Source organism: Haliaeetus leucocephalus, unplaced genomic scaffold, assembly GCF_000737465.1.
Source record: "Haliaeetus leucocephalus isolate CR32 unplaced genomic scaffold, Haliaeetus_leucocephalus-4.0 Scaffold932, whole genome shotgun sequence".
Classification (NCBI taxonomy): Eukaryota; Metazoa; Chordata; class Aves; order Accipitriformes; family Accipitridae; genus Haliaeetus; species Haliaeetus leucocephalus.
In genome coordinates this window covers 3806541-3823494 of record NW_010973368.1, presented here as the reverse complement: position 1 = coordinate 3823494, position 16954 = coordinate 3806541, and the positions used below count along the sequence as shown (strand labels likewise).

At 52.1% G+C, this 16954-nt stretch overlaps 1 protein-coding gene across 1 annotated transcript; it reads right to left on the bottom strand.

The window, feature by feature from the left end:
- Positions 1 to 221: 221 nt before the first annotated feature.
- On the bottom strand, positions 222 to 6397 carry JDP2 (Jun dimerization protein 2). Its single transcript, XM_010583723.1, has 3 exons — positions 6197 to 6397; positions 1356 to 1460; positions 222 to 496 (listed from the first exon to the last, which is right to left on the bottom strand). Exons 1-3 carry the CDS (start codon positions 6395 to 6397, stop codon positions 311 to 313), a joined length of 492 nt encoding a protein of 163 aa, XP_010582025.1. The 3' UTR covers positions 222 to 310.
- Between the last annotated feature and the right edge of the window lie 10557 nt (positions 6398 to 16954).

Genomic DNA, 16954 nt, shown 5'->3' with positions numbered 1-16954 from the left:
CTCGCAGGACGTTCTGTGGCGGCGTGGGTCCCTGGGGCTGCAAGCAGGCTGAAGGGCCATGATGAGGTATCACAGGGAGGTTGCCCTCACTGGCGCCACTAGCCCTGCTCCCGGGTTCAGCCTCAGAGTACATGGTTGACAGGTTCCTGATCTTCTCTGTCCCTATATTTGTTTGGTCCATAGTTCCCAAGGAAGCCCACTGGGTCCTGGCTGCACCAGGCCTGGGTGCACAGTTCTTCACACAGTACATACATTAGAGACCCCAGAAGACCCTGCGCCACTGTCTCCTCCTCCTGGCCCAGTGCCACCTTCACTTCTTCTCTAGCTGCTCCAGCAGAGGGTTGGCTTCACTCTCGGGTGTCTTGATGCTGTCTGTCCGCACGATGCAGGTGGGACGGTGCCGGTTCAGCATCAGGATCAGCTGCTGCCTCTCCTGTTTCAGCTCTTCTATCTGGGCCTTCAGCTCAGCGTTCATGAGCTCCAGACGCTCGGACTCCTAACGGGACAGAAACGCAACCGCGTGTGACTTTACTCCCAACAGGACGAGATACAAGAAGAAACAATTTGGCCAACAAGCCATCTCTGCTCAGTGCTGCCCCTCAGCCCCTGCAGCGCAGGAGCAGCCTGAAGACCTGCCAAGGCACCAGCTCCCTCCAGGCAGTGCATCCCCAGCCCTGCTGCCTTGCGTTACCTAGTGCCACCGCAAGGAAATACACTGCCACCTCCTAGGACAGGTCTCTGACGCACCACAGCAAAACCCTTGCCTGGCTGCTTTCCATGGTCTGGAAGGGTGTTTGGAAACAAACCCGCATTTAAGTTTTAACCCCCCCATCTGCAAGGATCTGCCCTTGTGAAATGGCTCCTTGTGCCCCTGCTGTGTCATTTGCCCACATCGTACCACCCCTTGCAGAAGAGCAGCAAGGTGCTGCAAGAGTTTTTCTGCCTTGGGGTCATGGGTGAGAGGGCATCTGGCCTCTGAACGGGGAAACCTTCAGGAATTTGGGCAAGGGGCCAGCACGCTGTTGGCTCCTGTCCTGTGCCATACTCCCACAGGTGCTCCTGCTCCAGCACTGAGGCAGGGACAGTATCAGCCCTCTCTCCCCCAAGCCCAGAACCCACCTCCAGCCCTCTCCAGCCCTGGTACCATGGGCACTGGGATGCCACCACACATGGCCACCACTTTCAGCCTCATGGGAAGGGGGCAACGGGCCTGTATTTTCCCAGATAAGGGCACAGGAGAAGGCGAGGCAGAGGGCCAGTTCAGAAGGGAATGTTGCCTGCAGCCGGGGCATCTTTCTAGGGATGTGCCCCCACCAAGGTCCCCGCTGTGCCCTGGGACAGGTCAGGCCACCCACCCGCTGCAGGAACTCCGTCCTCTCCTTCTTCTTGTTACGACATCGCGCTGCTGCTACTTTGTTTTTCTCCCGGCGCCTTTTCCTCCTCTCCTCTTCCTCGTCCAGCTGCAATGAGAAGGAGAAGCCCAGGTCAGAGCCGGCAGGTGTGGGGCAGGGCAGGAGGTACGGGTGACAGCCTGGCAGCCCCACCGGTGGCAGGACAAGAAGAGGGCTGGCAACTACCCATGCCAGTGGCCACCAGCAACATGGTCTAATCCTCACCAGGAACCAGGCGTGGTGCCATCACAGCCTCTAACTCCACTCTGTGGGGACATGGGGAGGGAGACCAGTGTGGTACCCACAGCTGGGGACCTGGCTGGCAGGGGACAGACAGCTCTTTGCAGAGCTGCTCCTGCCCTGAGAGAAGGCAGAAACAAGGGGAGTAGAGCCCCATGCCGCAAAGACAGGCACAGTTTGTCACACAGACATCTACAGGCACAGTTCCGTGAGCATAGTCATTCAAAGCATCACACGTGCAGCCAAGGGCGAGAAGCAGAGAAACCTGAAAGATCCCCCAGCTGGGCCTGGCTGGTCCCCCTTTTCCAGTACATGGGACTGCCTGCTGCAGCTTCAGTGCTGGCCGAGTCACAGGGCCACCACAGTAAGGTGGGGACAGGTCCCACATCCCCTGTAAAGAAGCAGGACATTGCAGTGCCTGCGCTGTTCTCCATGACTCAGTTGCTCTGCGCTGACTCAAACCACACAGGCCAGGCCAATAAGCCCTATGGGTTGGAAACCCATAATCAAAGTATTTAGGGATATTTACTACAAAGCCTGTGTAAATGGCCTATGGCATGCTTGCATCCAAGAACCCAAACCAGCTCCTTCAAGAAAAATCTGAGTGCTGGAAAGCCCTGCAAAGTCAGCATCCAGGTTACACTTTGTAGCATGACTAGAGAAGAAAAGGTCCCCAGTGCCTTCATCCACATTTGGCCTGGGACTCCAAAATTTGAGATGTCATACTGAACTGCCTTTTTCCTATCAACGGATAGCTGACAGCATACATCTTTTCAAATGCAGTGGCAGCAACATTTGCCTTACGAGCATTTCCACAGCCTATTTGCACCTTTTCTAAGGGCAGCTCCAGTCTGAGAAGGCAGGCACATCCCTCCCTTCATCCCTCCCTGAGTCAGTGTGGTTGAGGGACCCATCTTCTAGACGAGCCTCTCACAGCACACACTATCTAAACACCCTTGTTGCTCTAGCGCCTGGGCTTAGCCAACTCAAAACGTAAGTCAGAGATTCCCAATGCCAAGGCCACAAAGTGGTGGTGGCAGTGGGGAGCCACCAGATTACCCCACATGTAGGTACTCCAGCGGTGCCTGAAGGAAACGTAAGCTGCAGGTACCTTTGTCCACGGCAAACTGTGCACACCTCTAACATTCACTGAGTCCAAAGTCCACTAATCAAAACATCTTAATGTGATGTGCAAGGACAGGATGAAACATTGACTTGGCAGAGTTAAGGTGAAGAGGTACCTTAAAGTAAGCTGTATGACCAATATGCAGCATGTAGCACGCTTTAAAAGACAATGTCCAAGTTTTATAGCACTAATAGCTTTTGCATTTTCTCTACCTTACTTCCCAAGCACTATACCAATGTTGCTATTTTAGCTGGGGCTAAAATATTAAGCAAAGTCAGCACAAGCTATGCACAGACTCCCATAATGTCAGGCTGCCATCATTCCCTTTCCTTTGCCAATGCAGTGCCACAGATGTGGCAGGTGTTAGCAGAAGTGACCAGCAAGGCTCTAACTCCATGCTCTGCTGCCTTTTCCTCCTGGCAGGACCAGGATACCCTGCAGCAAAGGCACAAGCAGCTCTTACAAAATTTCCACACAGAGTTCAAGAGGAGGTGGACATCAGGGTAGCCACCACTCCCCTCCACACACTTACCAACCACTCATCTACCCCTTACATAGCTTCTCGGCCTTTTAGTTCAAGGACTATTAGGAGGGTGCAGACAGGGGATGTGCTCACAGCTCCAAAGCTCAAGAAACACACCCCAAACTTTCCTGCAAAGTACATCTTGGGTTGTAACAGGAACTGGAAGAGTAAACAGCAACTGCACAAGCCTCACAGTATCCCTGGGAACTGCCTGACACATTTCCATGCCCTGTTGCTCCATTCAGTGAGAATCGAAGAATAAGTGACCTGTCCCTGTCCCCTTCAGCTTCCCCACCACCCCACAGAGGGCCCACCAAGGGGCCGTGTCCTTTAGATGGGGTACAGATGCTCAAGGAGCATGGCTCAGCACAGATAGCAGCAGCTTGAACTCTTGGCTCTGCTTTTTGACCACAGCTCCTATAACTTCAAGCAAGCAGGTTTCCCCCTCTCCGCTTCTGCTTGATTTCAGTTCAAAAAAGTGACATGGCCCTGGTGCTGGGGCTTAGGACCCTACTCAGAGGCACGAGGAACAGCGATGGTGTATCACCCCACAGCATGTTTCAGTAGCTGATCTCCAGGGGAGCCCTGTGGGTAGAAGGTCTGGGGTTGCCTCCTGAATTGCTTCAGTCAGCAGCATCAGGGACCGAGGTGATCATCAGCCTGAGGGGCAGGGCTTTGTCCCAGAGGGAGCACCCCAGGCAGGTTTTGATGGCGGAGGAGCCCGGCAGCACCTGTCTCCAGCTGCCCCAAGAGGAGGGCAGCCTGCCCAGTGGGGCTGTCCACCACTCTGTGGGGAAGCCAGCACCCAGCACCCACTGGGTGGGTTTTGTGCACCAGGGACAAACACCCCAGTGCCAGGAGACGCTGGTCCCCCAGCACAGCAGAGAAACTGCCTGTGCCCCAGCTCGTGGGGAGCAGCCTGCCCTCCCGGGTGCCACACAGAGCATGGCATGCCAGTACCCAGTGTCCCCAGGCTCCAGCTCCCTGCAAGAGGAAAGCAGCTGCAGGCTGCATTGCAAAATTATGCGTGGGCAGCTTCTTGGCTACTCATGGGATAAGCAGCTACTGCTTCAGCTCCCCCAGGCTTTTGCTGCAGAGCCTGTGCCAGGGGCAGCTCCATTTGCTGTCCTCAACTCCTCAGCTTCACAGGCCATGCAGGGGAGGAACCGGCTGCAGGGAAGGTGGCTGTGTGGGGGCTGCCAGTGGATTTCCCCTTATCTTTCCTCCACATGGTGTCTCAACAACTGGCTGAAATGACGCTCAGCTCTTCCAGTACCTGCTGCGAGGCAGAGCTGCCCTGTCCCTCTTATACAGGGGCCAGTGAGACCACATCTCCATGCTCACCAAGCAAAAGCAGCTGTTGCAGGGCCAGCTCAGAGGTGCCCAAGGTGTCCCAGGAAAGGAGCTGTCCCCAGGAAGACAGGACAGCTACAGACATCCTCTTTCTTCCCCAACCCATGAAGGGAGGTAGGCATTGCACCCCATTTACTGCATGATACTCAGGCCAAGAGCTTGGGGCAGCATTTGACTTTAGCTGCCAACCCACAACTACTTTGCCCATAGAGGGACCAAAGCCATTAGCATCCCCAAGGCCCTTCTGATGGCCTCTCGCAGCATCCTAGCCTCAGTTCCTGCCATTGTGGAGCTGCCCAGTCCTTCCCCAGGTGATCTCCATGGGATGCTGCATGAGCTGACTGGACACCCCTTGGGCACGGAGCTCCTGTGCAAGGTGATCAGATGGACTTTATCATACCAGTTCTCCCTGCAGGAGTCCACTGCAAGGGGCTGGGGGAGGGAACTGGCACCCTCCCCGCAGGTGGGCCTGGGTGCTGTTGAGCTTTTGCCATAAGAGTTTGGCCAAATCAAGTGTCAGCACCATTTGGAGAGTGGGGTGCTCCCTGGAACTGATGTTTTACCCCCTTCAGCTCACAGCTCATCACAGGCAGCTTTTCACATCATCTAGCACCTCCTCCTGACGCCTCCAGAGAATGCACATCACCCCATCCTCACACAGCATCATCTGAGGTACCTTCAAGCAGCAGCAAATGCACTGTTCAGAACAGTTGTTTATCAGACCTTCTGACAGCAGCCACCACCCTCACTAACGTGGGGCCTCTGAACTGATGGGTTTCCACCTCCGTCTGCTGGCAGTGGGAGGTGCAAACACCACCACTACAGCAAGGGTCAAGGAGTCAAAAGACTGGACAACCAAGACATGAGACAACCATACAAGGAAAATGCTCTGCAACTGTCTCCCAAGTCCCTGCAGCCTGGTTCTGACATGCCAGCCTATGGTACCAAGCAGAAGCCGCCCATCTTCCCCGTCCCACCAGTCCCAAGGTGAAGCCAGGGCCCCCACCGCAAGCAGCAGGGCAGGGGTAGCCCCAGCCAGCAGCACCTGCGGTGCAAGCTGAATCCCTGCTGCCGCTCAGCACCGCTCACCCACACGCCTGGTCCCCATGGGAAAGGCAACACCAACACCAGCAGCACCAAGGGCTCATGTGCACCGGAGATGGGATGAAAGCATTGCGCAAGCCCTCTGACAGACTGCGCAGCTTCTCCTTTGGGTGCACACCCTGACCTAGGGGCATGTTGGCTGCGCCAGACCCCACTCTGCAGGCAGGGTTTGAGTTCAGCCAGCTGCCAATGGTTGCATGGGACTGGTCAGGTCTGGGACACTGAGGCTACCACTCCCAGCCCATGCCGCAGGGACAGAAATTCAGGCACGGGGAAGAGGCAGCTGGTGGAGCAGCTGCCAACACATGTGCACATCACCAAACAGGCAGCATGACATGCTCATAAAACACATTGTGGCCACCCTGGCAGGAAATCCAAGCACAGGCAGGAGAGAGACCTAGGCAGGTGCAGGCAAGAGCCCTGCAGGGCCATCTGCAGCCAGCAGACCCCAAGACTCACCTCACTTTTCACAGGCTGGGGTCTCTTCCCAAGCTTCACCTCCAGGAACTGGAGCGGCGAGATCATGGCCCCAATGTTGCGGATGTCAGCGTACTTCAGCTCCTCGGTGGTCAGGGCTGTGCTAGGTAGTCCCGTCAAGGGGCCGAGCCCAGGCAGTGCACCAGCCGTCAGGGACGGGTCGGGGATCTGCCCTGGCATCATAGCAGAGGAAACAGCTTCCTGGCCTGAAGGGAGAGTGAGACACAGCCCATTACAACCCAGTTACAAGGCCTCACAACACAGCACAAGCCAAATTTATTCTACAGTCCCATCACCTAACAGGCTGCGAACCAGGGAAAGCAGCCGCTCTTCCCCACGGATGGCAAAGGCAAGCACTAAGCAGAACCTGGGTGATAGAAACCAAAATATATGAATCCTGCTAAGAAGGATACACTACTGGTGTGTAGATCAGGAAGGGAAGAGACCTGAGAGGGAAAGCACTAGAAGAACAGGAGCTAGCTGCAAGGACAGTGATGTGGTCCCACAGACTACTGCTTTTGGCAGACCTTCCTCAGGCGAGCAGAAGATCAAGGCTTACTCTTAACTAAGTTTTGATTAATGTGTAGGTTATCAGGACAAGAAGAAAATGGCTCAAAGACGACCACAATATGCCTTAGGCTAGATTTCTTCTGGGCAGGCTCAGCCCGCTGGTCAGGGCTGGGACACAGCACACAGGGACCAGGGATAAAACCACAAGAGAAAAACCTGCCACTGAACAAACATCTCCCAGCACAGACATGAGGAAGCAAAGGCTGGAGGGGAGGGGAAATGGAGCAATGTGCAAAAGGCTTCTTCTACCAGCAAAGGAAAAAAGCTGCAGCTCAACTGAGAATAGGATCAGGACAAACTTTGGCAGGTCGCTCACAGGCAGAAGAAAGGGACTTACCAGGAAACATGAAGGACAAGCAGCTAAGAGATAAAGAAATAATATTATACCTAAAATGGGAAGCCCAGAGAACTGGAGCTGTTCTATCAGCCAAAAAGCAAAGGGAGCAGGTGGTTGTTGGCTACAGCACAAGTACATCCCTGCTTGTGTAACTGGCCTGGGACACTCACAAGTGACCCAGTTACAACATGCAGAGTCAACTTCTGTCCCCACAGCAACCATTCCTCCCCCACCCTCAACTCAACCACATGTTCCACTGCTCGTGCACTGCTCTCCTTGTTCTGCCCAGCCACACCAGTCCCAGCACGCTCCAGGAGCCTCCAGGCATCCACCCCATCCTGTCCCTGCACCAGGAGGCACCCATGCAGCGGGGACAGGGACCAGCGATGGCAGGAGAGAGAAACAGGCTAATGGAGTGGACCCAACATCTCACTGAGCAGCTTCCCACAAGCACTACAGCCAGTCACAAGGCAGGATTCAACGAGCAGTTGGGCGAACTCATGAAAGAGGGGTCCACAAAGGACCATCAGTCTGCACAAACTCCTGGAAGCTCAGACAGCACCAACTGCCGGAGTGAGGAGGTGCATTAAGCAAGGGATAACATGCACTTTCCCTGCTCTTTCCAAAGCATCCACTCTCAGCTGCTGAGAGACCAGGTAACAGGCAACGCAGACTTCAGGTCCAGGCAATACAGCTGTGCCAAGTAGAGGCACCCACGCATTGTCAAGCCAGCTGCCACAGTTGCTCAGCACTTGCCACCTTGGCGTGCAAATCTATGTCAGTACCCGGCTGAAAACTCAAGTAAAGCTGTATGTGAGACAGGACTGTTGGATCACAGAGTCACAGAACAGTTGAGGTGGGGAGGGACCTCTGGAGATTGCCTGGTCCAACCCCCCTGCTCAAGTAGGGTCAGTGGGAGCAAGTCAAACAGGGTTAATCATGACAAGCAGAGAAGTTAAGGATTTCTTGGCACTGGCACATCTCTTTACCTAGGATATTATTTGGTATATTTGTTCATGTGGAGGAACAGGAGATGAGCAGCAGAAGGGAAGGAAAGCCAATCATACAGGTTAGTCAAGGGTAGAGAGGCTAATGCAAGCTCCACAACTCCCAGCACAGGTGCTGTGCAAGCCATACTGGTGTGACAGACAAGGGGGTTTGCATCAGAGCGCACCTACAAGCTGCAATATGCTGTGAGCTGTCATACACTCTAATCTGCCACCAAAGAGGTCCAGGTGTTAGCATGAGATGTCCCCCAACAGAGTTTGCTCAGCAGACAGCAGCGGTGACCAATGGGACTTGAGAAAGAGCATGGAAAGCAAATGCAAGAAGACCATGACCATAAAGAGGTGGCAAGCAGGAATCCAGCCCTCTGCTCCAGTCGTCCTTCAGGAGGAGAGACCAGAAAGAATAGAGCAGGCTGGTGCTCAGCAGTGCTGGCTGGTATGCAGGAGGAGGAAGGTGGGCCCAGGGAGGTGATCTGCACAAGAACATTAAAGCCTGAAAAGGAGAAGATGGGAAAGATAGGAGAGATGAGTAACTTCTGAAGCAAAGTGATACTACCTGATGAAATGGACTTCTGCCCATTTGGTGACAGAAGAGAAAGAGAAAATACTTGGTAACGATACTTGACCTCAGAAAAGACTAGGCATCAAATTGTTGAGATTGCAAGGACCTAAACTGATCCAAAATATTCATTCTTCCATAGTGATCTCTAAACCAGCCAGCTGTAATTCTACATCTGCAGTGGCTGCTGTGTACAGTGTCAGGAGATGCCCACTTGCAGCAGGGCTCTGAAGCTGCACACTACCTCCCTCCCCTTCCTTTCAGGCCCATACACAGCTAAGATGCTTCAGTCCTCCAGAAACTGGGCACCATCCTACCCTAGGCTGCACTCCAGATAGAAAAATGCAAAAAGTTATTTGGGGACTGTGCCTAAATCCCTACCATCTTCCTCAGAGACTGTCCCTCTCCAGCAGGAAAGCGCCAGGCCAGTGAGGTGGCATGGCAAAGGAGAGGTGACTCCAGAGGCTCTTCCCAGGACATACTGCCACAGGACTCAGCTGCGTGGAGTTAAATTCAGTCTACCATTTTGGGATAGCTGGACACACTGCAGAGCTAGTCATTTCCCAGCTGCTGCCACTAAGACAACATGCTGTGGCACCGGGGAAGAAGCCTGCCAACAGCAGCACACCCTGGGCCAGCTGCTGCACTCCCCCTCCCCAGCAATCCCATAGATGTCCATCCCCAGCTTAAACAGTCTGGGCTTAAGTAAAAATAATTTAAAAAAAAAATAGTAAATGAACACCCTTTTGAAGTCTCCCTCCTGCAAATACCACATGTGAGCTGCTATGGCACACACTGATTTGGGGCCCTGACCCACCCTTTCACAGGCTTCAGGCTGGGAACTGACTTAAGCCCAGCACGGGATGCCTAAATCCATTCTGGACTTGGGGGACCTGGTTTTAATTTGTTATCTTCCACTATGACATCCAGCTGGCAGCACCCAGGTGCTGGGCTGGATAGTCCAGGTCCTCAGCTAGACTGAATTCAGGGTCACTGCAACTTATGAAATAAGGAGGGAGGAAAAATCTGTTCTCCAGACTGTAGGACTACCTGGCCATCAAGCACACCCCTGCACTCCTGAGCCTGGGGCAGCTCCCCAGGGACAACTGGCTAAAGATTTGAGAAAACATTGTGTTTTCTCTGGCCCACTTTTTCTCTCTACCTCTTTGATCTGGTAGCTTAATATGCCTTGAAATAGCCTCTGTACCAGCATGACATCAGGCATAGGTTGGAGTGAAGGAGCTGGCCCAGTACTTAACATGCTCTAAAAACTTATCCTAGATCCAGGGACGGCACTGCCAAAGCCCACATCACACCTGCATCAGTGTAAACTAAATCTAAAGCTGTTGAAACCAAAGCACCAGGAGCCACCTGGAAGAACATGAACCTGCACATTAAGATGAGCTGAGAAGTAGGTGGGAAAGGGGGAAGTGACTTCTACAACCAAGATCTTGCTCAGGGGTCGGGAAGCTCAGGAACACATTGAGAGCTGCCAAGAGTCAAGCTGAGTTAGACCTTGGAGAGGAACGTAAAGCCATTCCCAGCAGAGCTATAACCATGGAAATGAGAAGGGAACAAGGAGAGATGCCATCCCCCTCTGCACAGCAGGGATGCAGTGACAGATCACCCTGCCCAGCCCTCGATGCCCCTCAGTCCCAGGCACTGTCACTCCCGGCCGATCGGAGGGACTCTCTTGTTCCACTCCTTTTGCCTCTTCCTCCTGTAAGAGAAGCTTTCCTTTCATCCCAAGTCCCAGATACTTTCACCTTCTTTTCTGGTGAACACTAGAGGTAAGAAGTTGTATTTCAATCATGTCAAAAAAGCCAAGGCATGTAATTCTGTTTAATACTTTGGTCTTCTTCCCGAGGCCGTTACCCTGGAAAACATTGATATGCCTGCCTATAGCTTCAGCGTATTTCTACCATGTTTGCATGGTAGGGCAGAAATAACTTTGAAGTTCAAGATCTGAGTTTGACTTTTAAGTTGCAGTTTTTCAATAGCCATGTCTTGCTGGATGGGGTGAATACGGCTGGTGCCTTGCCAATTCCTAATTCCTTTCTGGATATTCCCTTGCAGTGTTTATTATTTCTAAGGCACTTGAACCAACTCACTTCTGTATTCCTTCACTTTCTAACACAGTGCTTTAGCTGGGATTCTTATTAGATTTTTTTCTTTTCATAACTGATTATTAACACAGTCTTTTTTTCCTCAATGCCGGGCAGTCTTTCAATGTCCCCTTACACGAGCCGAGAAACGTTGTGTCTTCAGTAAAACCTAGCTTTCTGGTCTCCTGCAGCTGAACCACACAATTCCTGCATTGTATCAGCTATGCTTTTTCACATAATGAAGCCAACAGCAAAGCAAAGCAGCGAGGGGAAAGAGAACGTGCAGTCTTACATCTGACACTGGGATCTGCGTGACGCCAGCTGCTCAAGTTTACATTCACCGTAGCTGTGGCTTCTGCGCTGATGCTATTCATCATTTCATGCCACGACATCAAGATGCTCCAGAGTGAATTATGAGACAGAGAAGGCTTTCTTAAAACTTCAGTTCAGCGATGAGCAGCTTGTGTCATTCAATGCTCTCTTCAACAACTATCCTCACAGCAAAAATCTGGTCAACACGTGATTTCATGGGTCAAAATTCAGTTTGCATTTCCTTAGCTTTGCCTCTATACTCCCCTTGTTCCGGTTAAAATGCTGTAACACAAGACTTGACCTCTTGCCGAAATGTCTGTAAACCCTCTTAATTACTACAGTCACTTTTGCATCCTTGCTTTGGCACTGTTCTTGTTGTGGTCTTGGTCAACCTCAGGTCAACCTCAGTTATTTTATTTAGCAGTCTCATCCCCAAAAAGCTGACAACAGTACAGCTTCCTTTGCTCACCTTGGTTTTGCTGCATCTTTCCCATCAGTGATGAGTGTTTCTGTGTTTTGTCCCCCAATTATGTCCTTACGGTCAACAGTCTGTGACACTGGTTGATTTAGTAATTCTTAAAGGCAGCACCCATTACTCATAGTTTTTCTCCTATTGCCAGGGTCTGCTATCTTCCGGAGCCCGTGACTTAGTGAGAAGCTTAACTAAGTTGTTACTGTCCCATACTGTTGCTCAGCTTCCTCAGTGAAACTGTCCCTGCATACACTCCTATTCTTTCTCCTGCAGTTCTAATCTTCATTTGCTTGGGGCTTTTTTTCTTCCCATACTGGTTTTGCTGTAGCTTTTTCTGGGGACTCTTTTTGTTTGTTTGTTTGTTTTTTTAAGGAGTTGATGTTTGCACAGCAGTTATGGCATAAATCTAACGTGTGTAGGCATAATCCACGTAACCCAGTGTCCCCAGGGGCTTGTACTCCAGTTCCTAGCCTGTATTCACACCCCTCCTGCCACCTCTTCAGTACTATTCTTACCCACAGACTAGAACTGGCACAGGAATGCCTACCTGTGCTGAAACCATACATTCATTTCCCTGTGCAGAAATGGCCACTGTTCCCCCAGGACCATCCTATGCATCCTCACTTACCCAGAGGTGCTGTTTGCTTCTTTATAAACCCAAAGCAGTTGCTGCTGCTGTGTCAACAGTATCATCACACAGAGAGGACCACGACAACCCAAAGCAAGCTCCGACAGTCACACTTCAATTTAAATTGCCATTACTGTCTTATCTCTGTTGTCAGCTTCCTTGGCAAGTGAGGGCTGTTTGCAACCTTATTTTCGATTTTGCTGTCTGTAAATCATGGTTTCTTCCAACATAAGGTATTTTATACTGTCTGACATCTGCAATGGTTGATCCAAGTACCCTTCCAATGCTCAGAGAGCCAGTCTAGCACCTAATACTGCCAGCCAGCAGATTCTGACACTCTGTAAATACCAGCATGTTTCTCTTTTGCCCATGTTAAGTGCTGCACTAAGGCAAAGTCTGTCCTACCAGCCCTTCTCCATGCTGCCTGAAAAACCAAGGCCATGCTTGCCTGTTGTCCTCTCACTCCAGGCTCGACCTGGGTACCTGCCATTACTTGTCAGCTGCCACACATCGGACCACTGCCAAAGTCTGCAAGCCACCATACAAGCAATCTTTGATCTCCTCATCAGTGTGTTAGCACTTAACATACTATTGCCATTTGTATGTACTGTCTTGGAGCACTTAAGTCACAGCAATTAGCCTTTCATCTGCTCCTTGCCAACAGGCAATAATTCTGCTGTGGAGATCAGAAGTAATGCTACCATCCATGAGAAGCAGCTTCTGGTTCCTTAGATTTTACTATGGCTTTATTGTCATTTTTCACTTTTTTTAGCTCCTGGCTATCAAGTTCGCTCAGCCTGCATGTCATACATTGCATCTTTCTAGTTCCTTCTGTTGGCAGAAGGATGATTTATATGAAAGCCCTTTCCTGACATCCCAACTTCTCATGCCCCAAGAACGTAACTTCCTAAACAAAGACAGGGCAGTTGCCTATCACTCCTTTGAAGCACAGAGCCACTTGCTTTTTTTCTATCTGGACTCTTCTGGCTGGGGAGACTGCAGCATGCTGAGGGTCACTGGAGCCTACAGACCTCCCTCCACTTCAAGGTTCAGCCCCCAGTGAGTGCCACATTAAGCACAATGAAGTTGAAGGCAGAAAGCCACTACCCCATATTCCCAGTGCCACAAGTACCTAGCCATGCAATTACAGTTTTCTTCTGTTGTCTAAAATGCAATACTCTCCCATTGCCACACAAATGCCATCTACTCCAGAGGAGTCTGATGTATCTAGTTTTGATTAGTACCTTACAGCAGGTCCCCCCATCTCCTGTCTAGCTTCTTCTGGTCTGCATTGTTAAAAGCAGTCACTTGCAGTGCCAGAGCCAAAGGCCACACTGGTCAGTATAAAAGTTATTTGCCAACCATCAGAACACAGCAGCAGCCAAGCCCTTTGGTTGTAACCAGTCTTTTCAGATACCCATGCAGTAGTGCTGACAAACATGGACTTTAACAACAGCCACTGTGCATTCATTCATTCATCTGCTGAACCTGTTGATGCCAAGGAACCCACCACCTGTAGTGTACTGAAGAGCTGCAGTGACACCCACTGGGAAAAAAACTGTGCATGCCCTCTATTTATCAAGGACCTAACATAACTTAGTGTTTTATGGCATCAGGGAGATTCCCCTTTATTTAAAGGCCAGTTTAAGGCACGATCACAGCATGGCTTACCAAGTGCACTGAGCTGCAGCATGCCACTTCAGTATGCTAAGACACCATAGTACCTCACTACCTCCACACTCCACTTCCATCCCAAGAGGAAGAGACAGCTCCTACAACCAGGCCCTGAGTTTGCAGGGCCAAAGAACCATCTGTGCCCTTCCCACAGACAGCCCCAGCTACTGCCCTTGCTGTTCCCTTCCTCCCACAAGCAACCCCACGTGGTGGGAGAAGAGCTGCAGGGTTTGTGAACACCCATACATGTAATGTCCCATCCCTAACTCCCAAGCTCCAGCGAGTGAACTGCAGGGCCACAATACTGAAGAAAGGAAGGAGCTGTGAAGGACAGTTGCTGGGGAGATGGAAGTCTAAACCCATTTTGTGAGTGGGAACAGTCTGGCTCAGTCCTGCACATCTAGTTTCACACAGATGGCATGAGGAACATCCAAGTCATTCACAGACAGAAGGCTATGAAAACCTTTCTGGAAACCAGAATGCAGAGAGCCTTGCTGCCTCCCGCTTCTCCATCAGGAAGGCACGCAGCTCCCTGCACTGTACCCACAGGGCAGCCCGGAGTGGACAGCCTCTCCTCAGCAGAACTGCAGTTTTGCAGCCCCCCACCCAACTGAGTCCCACCATCAGGCCCCCCACACCTGCCTGTCTGATGCTTTCTCTCCTTATCCCCATTCTGAGGAGGGGGGATTCTGGTCCTCCAATCCTCAGCTTTAGAAATACCCCCCCCCCACCTTTGCCATTAGCAAAGCAGTCAGCTCACAGTCCTTTTTCCCTGAGCATTTTCCTCCATACCTTCACAGGGTAGTAAAAAGCTCTAGTTTAGCATTACACTGCCCCCACCACTGCAATGCAGCGATTGACTTGTAAGCAACCTGTGACAGCAGGGTTTTGTACAGCACCTAGCATAGCAAGGCTCCTCTATTGCAATAATTAATTGCAATAACTGCAAACAATCGCAATTAATTATCACAGTATTACTATTAGAGATTGCAATTAATTATTTGTGGCAGACATTTAATAACGCTGTACCACCCACTGGACGGCAGTACAGAGCAGGAAGGTAAAAGCTATCCTATTTCTGCCTGAAGCAGCTCAAAGGGATTTGAGGAGGAAGGAATATCCTGGTCTGAGCTAGGCTGCAGCTCAGACACTGAGGCTAACGACTGACTTGCTGAAATCCCCCAGGACCTTCCATGACCACATGTGGTCAGGGCTGGAATCTTCTTCAAGAAGACAACCCTACTCCAGCACAGAGCTCTGCCCTCAGGGGCCAAAGATGGCCTCAATGATGAGAGGCCCCCCCTACAAACTCCTCAAAATTATGCCCTGAATGCCAGGGTCATCCACAAAGACCTCTAATCCATATAAAGACCACCTCTGGCTAGTTTGCAACAGCCCTGCTCAGCTGAGAGGCCCATATAGACCTTTAGCTCCCTGGCTGCGTATTAAAATAGCCTGCAATGTTTGGATTGATACTCTGGACAGTCTGAACAACTAAGAAATCCATGCAAGCAGCCAAAGATAGAGGGCATCAGGTTTGCCATGCCCGCCGATCCTTGCTGCGCTGGCACTGCAGGACACATGCAGGCTGGCACGGGGTCCATGCCACACACTAGGGCCAGGTCCACAGGGAACTGCCTACTGCAGTGAAAAGAGCCTCTCAACAGCTTCACGCTCAAGACGCTGCGTGCTGCCAAGTACCTGGCCCAGGCAATGCAGCTGAAGTAGCAAACACTAGCACAGGGAAGGAGACAGCAGAGCAGATGCTCAGTCCTGCCTGTGCTTGAGCAGCCTAGCTGGACACACTGCTCGCATGGAGAGGGCAGGAGGAGGAAAGAGGTGTGAGGGAGTACCTACTCTTCCTTGGCAAGGACTGCAGGACAGAGACCTTTGCATCCTGTAAGGACAGAAACGCTCAACGCTCAGCCGTGAAGAGGAGGGAGAAGCATCCATAGGTGTCTCAGCAAGGAGACAGAGGCAGCAACCTGCACATTAACTCTCAGCAGATCTTGTTAATCCCCCAGACCCCGGGAACCTGGGACAACCAATAGCTGCTTGACATAGGGACGGTTTGGACAGCAGGTCCCACACCCACCCACTCACCCTGCAGATGGGCAGGTTTTTGGTTTTTTTAAATCCCTAGGAGTCATACTAAGAATCCGACCTCCAACAACTGGCATTCCCAGATGTCCCCACACAAGCACTCACCAGCAATTTCCCAGTGCAGACTCTGGCAACAGCCTCCAGCCTCCAGATAGAGTTTTTCATGCAAGTTTTCTTGAAACTAGCTAAAAAATCCTGGTCTGAGCTGCAGAAGCATTTGTTTCTGCTGAGCTCTCGGAGTCCAAACACACACACACGCACACACACACAGTTTGGCAGTGGTTGTGTTCCAGGGCTGGTAATACAAGCCATGGAGCAGGCTGCCAAGACAAGCAAGAGAACGAGCCAGGCCCCGTTTCATTGGCCACCATACGCTGCATATGGCCCTGGAACCAGCCAGCACAGTGTTCTCACCCTCCTTGAAGGCATAGGAGACCCTGTGTTTTCAAATACACCTCCACAGGGCCTTCATTAAAGGAAAATGGAAACATAACGTGGCTCTTGCTCTCTTGGTATTTCTCCCTTTCCCCCAATTTGCTCTCAAACCCATTTCCCTCCCATGGAAAAAAGAAAAGCGCCTCCTGGAGCAGACCGTGCAAAAGAATGCAACTTCCATTCAACTCCATGCCTGACTGCTAAAGCGGGCTCGGGACGGAGCGGTGGGGGAACCTCCAGGGCCCCTTTCCTTCCCAGGGCCCCGCGGGCTGGGGGCACGGCTCACCGCAACGCCAGCCCTCCCCGCGGCACAAACCCGGCGGCCGGAGGGACTCCGGACCGCTCCCTCCCCGGCGCGCCCGGCCGACAGGTGAAGCGGAGGCAGCGGAGGGCACCCCAGAGCGGGGAGAGGCCGCTCCCCGCCGCCCCGGCAGCGGATCAGGGCGGGGGCGGCAGCCCACTGCCAGGCACCCCCGCAAGGCAGCCCTAGCCCCCGCGCCTCGCTGGCTGCGGGGGGGGCCGCCCCCCCCTCAGCGCC